The sequence below is a fragment of the Primulina huaijiensis genome, chromosome 2 (assembly GCF_012295235.1).
Source record: "Primulina huaijiensis isolate GDHJ02 chromosome 2, ASM1229523v2, whole genome shotgun sequence".
Classification (NCBI taxonomy): Eukaryota; Viridiplantae; Streptophyta; class Magnoliopsida; order Lamiales; family Gesneriaceae; genus Primulina; species Primulina huaijiensis.
In genome coordinates, this window is record NC_133307.1 from 29,305,776 (window position 1) to 29,311,514 (window position 5,739).

At 32.1% G+C, this 5,739-nt stretch overlaps 1 protein-coding gene across 1 annotated transcript; it reads right to left on the reverse strand.

The window, feature by feature from the left end:
• Positions 1-734: 734 nt before the first annotated feature.
• On the reverse strand, positions 735-2,798 carry LOC140961335 (1-aminocyclopropane-1-carboxylate synthase 7-like). Its single transcript, XM_073419794.1, has 4 exons — positions 2,547-2,798; positions 2,307-2,438; positions 2,057-2,217; positions 735-1,718 (listed from the first exon to the last, which is right to left on the reverse strand). Exons 1-4 carry the CDS (start codon positions 2,700-2,702, stop codon positions 836-838), a joined length of 1,332 nt encoding a protein of 443 aa, XP_073275895.1. The 5' UTR covers positions 2,703-2,798; the 3' UTR covers positions 735-835.
• Positions 2,799-5,739: the final 2,941 nt, after the last annotated feature.

The following is a 5,739-nucleotide window of genomic DNA, read 5'->3' on the forward strand; positions in this document are numbered from 1 at the left end:
AAAATAATTTTGGATATGACACTGAAACAGATGTTATAAAATTAAAATTATATTAAGATACTTTTTATACTTCATTATATTAATCAATGTACTTATTTATTGATATTTATTTATAATTACCAAAAGGCGTAGATGCCTTGAATATTGTCGATTTTTCCATGGTATCTGGCTTACATGAGAAGATCGAGTGTCCAACGTAGAATGAGAAAATTGCAATATTTGATTTTTTTGTCATTTTTTAATTGATTATCTATTTGTCAAGTTTTAATATTTTTTTCCCTTTTGGTTTTTGGTGATATTGGTCTTTTTAGATGAAATATTGACATGATATTGATGTGTCGTTGCCATGTATGCACTTTTACGAAAAAGAACTAAAAATACAAATTAAACTAACAAATTTATCAAAAATGATATATAGAACTGACTTAATTTTGATAACATACATATATATACACGTCTTCAGATTCTAGTGTTTTTATTATTATTTTTTTGGGTAATATTTGATTATTTAGTTTTCCAGAGAAAAAAACCTATGAACTTTAATTTGTATATAAGTTTTGAAATAAGGTTTTAATTCTACAAAACTTTATATTTCCACAAGTTATTATTGCACACACATTAATGACATGACCTTTTTTATATAATTAGTCTCTTGCTTGATAGAATATCATAAATCATTAAAATTGAATCTCAATTGGAAAACTATTAATTACAATCTCAATTTGAGACAGCAATTCTTCAGACTAAGCCTTTTCCCGGAAAAACAAACCTGAAGAAAAACCAAGAAAAGGCTTCAAAAAATGAATGATTCAAAAAAATAAAAATCAAAATAAAATCATTTTGAGCAGAATCCATTGTTCCTCTTCCCCCCTTTTCTTCTTTCCACAAAATCTTGTATTCTTCCGAGTGCAACATCCAGTGTCTGTTCACTTATATTCGCAAAGCAAACCCTAAACCACCCTGGCTCGGAGCAATGGCAAGAAGATCCCGGAGAAATGTTTAGTTTAACTTCATGCAAAATTAAATCCCACAATTCCAATTCTTGTTCCTTCGTGTCCTCCTCCAAGAATGGCCTCAAATTCATCCAACAGAACAGTCCAGCATTCCCTTTCAAGCACTCGATACCAGCGTTTTTCAACCCGGAAACGATCATTTCATGTCTCCTTTTCAGCCTTTCTCTATTAGTTTTGACGTAATGTTCCGTGAATTTCTTATCAGAAAGCATTGAGGCCAAAAGCTGTTGAGTTTGTGAAGAAATCAAGGTGAAACTCGACATCCTTCTTGCAGTTAACACCACTTTATCATTGTATGAATATATAGTCCCCACTCGAAATCCTGGAAGCCCTAAATCTTTGGAAAGGCTGTAAACAATGTGCACCCTTTCTGAATCCTTGTAGTTTCTGGATTCAAGAACTTCAGCAATGCTGACAAATTCATCCGAAGAGAACGCCGATCCCGAGTAGATCTCATCGGACACGAGGTGCATGTTTTTGCGGCTCACGAATTCAAGAATCTGTTCAAGAATTCGCCGTTTGATCGTCGCGCCTAGAGGGTTCGATGGATTTGTTATGAAGACTCCTTTGACTTTAATGTTCTTGGATACGGCTTCGTTGTATGCTGATTCCAAAGCCTGTGGGGTGATCTCGAAATTGTTCGAGCTGTCGCAGGAAACTGGTACGATGTTTACTCCAGTTCTCCACCTCAAGTCTCTGTCAAACCTGTTAAATCCATGTACCAAAGTTAACGATACATTTGCCAGACAAGTTTTTCAGAAATATGGGACTCTTGTGGGCAGTAATATCTTTATACAAAATAAATTTCAAAAATTTTACCTCCAAAACACATCCATCTCTTTACTTTTTGGATTCCCCTCCTACTTTTAGGATTAACTGAGAATACCTAATAGGCTTGAGGGCTTAAAGAATTAAAATTTCATGTCATTTCTCTAAAAAAAATTAATTTATTTTCATCGGATTATCAGGTCCGGATACAACGATGGCCGAGCATGTATAATCGTCTCCTCGATATAAAAGTTACGCTAGGAGAGTGTTCATACCCGGGATAGTAAGGAGTAGGAACAAGTAAGGCATCTCCAGGATCAGCCAAAATGAAAGTCAATAACTCACTGGCTGCAGTTGCACCAGCTGTTAGAACAACTCTATCAGGGTTGAATTTTGCTCTTCCCCCTCTTATTTCTTCCATAAAACTAGACATTGCCTGGATTATTATTCACAAGTCAAAGGTTATAATTTGTGTTTTCATCTCATAATATAAATATTTATGCAAAAAAAAAAAATTATAATTACCTTTCTGAAAGATTTTAGTCCATGATAATCTTGAAATAGAGCATTTTCTCTGAATCCAGAAGCTTTGCTCCTACCAATAGTTAGTGACTCCGGATGTGTTTCCAGGTATTGCTCCAACAAATCAAACGAAACCTGGACACGAAACGATATGGAACGATCAAGGACTATAAAATGAAGTCGTTTGAAATGATTCGACGGCCATGATCTTTCTTTCGGAAACATCAAAAATTGACAACTTACTTGATTTTCTGCAAGTCCCATTTGTATAACTCCGGAGGGATTGCATAATTCATCATAAGGGTCTTCATCATATGCTTTCCATCCAGCAAAGTATGGTGAATTCTCACCATGAGTTTCTGATTCTGCTACTTTTGATAAACCTATCTCAATTACCATGTATGTAATCGATGTTTTCTTCCTTTTTTTTTTTTGGTAACAAAAAGTGGCTAGTTTGAATAAAGAAAATCCTGCCTAAAAGTGAGAACAAGGAAAAAAAAAAGGAATAATATAATTTGTTTTCTTGAATGGAAGCTACCTTTGGTTCCCTATTTATAGAAGTGCTGTATAAAAAAATAAAATGGGGCCCCTCCAATTACATGGAAATGATAAGGTAACCATTGGCCATTTGTTCCTCATTTGTGAAAACACACATTTTTCTGAAAATTTGTTATGAGAAGTTCATTTCAAAATATGATTCATTCATATTCGGTTTCTTGGAGAATATTTTTTCGGTCAAATCAAATTACAAAATGGTAATTAAAACGATCGATTTTGTCAACTTGTACATTAGATATATCATATGTAAATAATTAAATATTTAAAAATTTGATCTTCTGTTTGTTACTTATAATTTTCATTGTGAAAATATAAGAAATATTTCCAAACCATATGAAATCATGTCATAATAATTTCTAACCAATGATTGATTTTGTGGAGCAAAGCAAGGTGAAACGTCAGAGTTTACAAATATAGTACCTTTTTCTCACTGGCGACAACTGTTGGCTGGTGTCATCTCTTCAAAGGCTTTATATATCTCCCTCAAGAACCACAACAAATATGGTGGTTGAATGGTCCCCGTTCAGTTTCCTCCAAAAATATTAATCAAAGAAATTTTTCTTTATTTTTATTAGATGGTAAGGCGTTGTAATTTTTCGAGGTTTGAATGATTGACTAAAGCTTGTATAATATATATTTGGTGCGTCTATGTACAATTACTGATGGATGTAGTTATTTTTATTTGTGGTACAATATAAGTGTATATATACCACTCATATTAATTAATGGTTGTTAATTAAAAAATGCTTGCCGATACATTTGCTAAATTGAAAAAGACTACATAAAAAAAAGTCAGCATCTTTTCTGTTTATTGGTTATCACTTGTGAATTAAAATTTTTATCTCTCATCTTCACCGTCTTCTTCTTCTTTTTTCAATTTTCTTCTTCAATCATTTTCAGCACTTTTAATCGGCCTTATTGTAGCCACCAGTTGTCAAAAATTAAAAGCAACCATATTTTCAGAAAGCTTTTGATGTATGCTATGTTTTGACACTATATTAAAGTGTTTCTCAAAACTTTGTGATGAAACCGCCACTACATCGACTGGCTATATCTCCACCGACGTTGGCCAAAATTTCAAACTAAGCTCGTATATGGAAATTCAACAATGAGAGCTATATATCTTTTCATATCAATTTTGTGAAGTTTTGGCACAACCAAAAATTCCGCTAACACTAGTTTTGTTCGGCTTCGGCCGGTTACCACAGCTTCCACCGCCTGTCTTCCGAATTTGGAGTGATTTAGGTTCGATTTTTAGGTTTCCTTGGGCCCACTTTTCGAAAGTCGTCTCAGGCCCCGTGTAACATAGGTCCTGTTCTGGCTACATAAACGCCGCATGGAAAAATGACTAATTTTTTTTAAAAAAAATATCGGACCAAAATTGTAAAAAAAAGGTATACATACAAGACCAAAGTTACAGTTTTTCTTTATCAGAAAATAAAACACAACGAGAGTTATTAATAATTGTAAATATAACTGGTCTTGGTGGTGACATAGTGTGAACAATGTTTAGTGCTCATGAAATGAAATATGATGACCAAGTCATTGTTCGTAGCCAAGTTTAAATTTTGTTTGGAGTTGCTTGGTGTTCGTCGTTGATTTATGCTCTTTGCGGACTTTTTGTGGGAGACGTGGAAAATGTAATTATTGTCAAATATTGGAGTCTGATTTTCATTCCTTGTCTTGGAATTCATGTCAAAAATGGAGATCGTTAGAGTTTGTGACATGAATTCTGTTTGTTGGGTCTAGCCTAATTGGTAGTCCTCGTGGTGGATTTTTGTTATTTTTCCACGTATATATAATAAAAAAATTTTTAAAAAAAATAGAGCTTTGCGGGTTGATGTTGATTGAGCAGAAGCTTTCCTCTTATATTCGATTTGAGAAAATTATATTTTTTTTTTATCAAATAACATATATGTTTTTCATTTTTTGCATGTGATCATCTTGTCGGTCAAAATACGATCTTAATCAACTAATTCGTATTTTTTTCTATTGTAATCTATTTTCGTCATAGTGTTGACGTGATACTGAAAAATTATGACTTAATTCACATTGAAAAATGATAACACGTCACGAAAATGATGATATCTTAATTAAATGAAATTATTGTTGACGAGTATTTCGTTATTATCTATATATCATGATCACAAACCATACGTCAAATAAACTCTTATGAATCAGCAATTACAATCGAAAAAGTATGCATCTTCTCGATTATTTCTTGTGATTGTGATAACCATCACAATTGTCTATCTTTTTTCTATAAGCATTGAAAAAATGAAACATTAGGGATAAAAATATGTGACGTGGACTGCAATTAGGCATATGCATGTGGTGCTCACAAGTCACAATTGATATGTTATTTTTTTCTTGATGATTGTTTGACGACAAATTCATCATCATTCATTATATCCAAGAATATAAAAAAATATAAAATAAAATATAAGCTATTTGAATTATTGATATACTGCTTAATAAAATAATATTGTGAAAATTACAGAATTCATATCGTAAGTTAATCAATTTTGGATTTTATCAAATAGTCAAATTTTAGTTTTAGTATAATAACTTGTTTTTTTTTTTACACTTTTAATTTACCTATTTTTATTGGGGTGCAAAAGCTAATGAAAAGTTAATAAAATGGAAAAATAACTATTCATTACAATAAGATCAAATTTTAAAGGAAAACAACTTTTTGGTCCACTTATTTTGGGTTTTGGCTATTAAATTTTTGAAATTTGATTTTGATGCACTGATTTAGATATTTTTTTGGCTTTTAATCATATTTGTCGGAGTGAGGTGGCACCAGAAATAGTATGAAACAATAAGTGTCTGCGATACCGACATTCAATGGTCAAAACGTTTTTTTTTTTTTTGT

Coding starts and splice junctions, on each gene's coding strand:
- LOC140961335 (XM_073419794.1), bottom strand. CDS start 2,702: ATGGTAATTGAGATAGGTTTATCAAAAGTAGCAGAATCAGAAACTCAT. Junction 2,439..2,546: donor TGGGACTTGCAGAAAATCAA/GTAAGTTGTCAA, acceptor TTTCGTGTCCAG/GTTTCGTTTGATTTGTTGGA. Junction 1,719..2,056: donor CCTACTCCTTACTATCCCGG/GTATGAACACTC, acceptor TGGATTTAACAG/GTTTGACAGAGACTTGAGGT.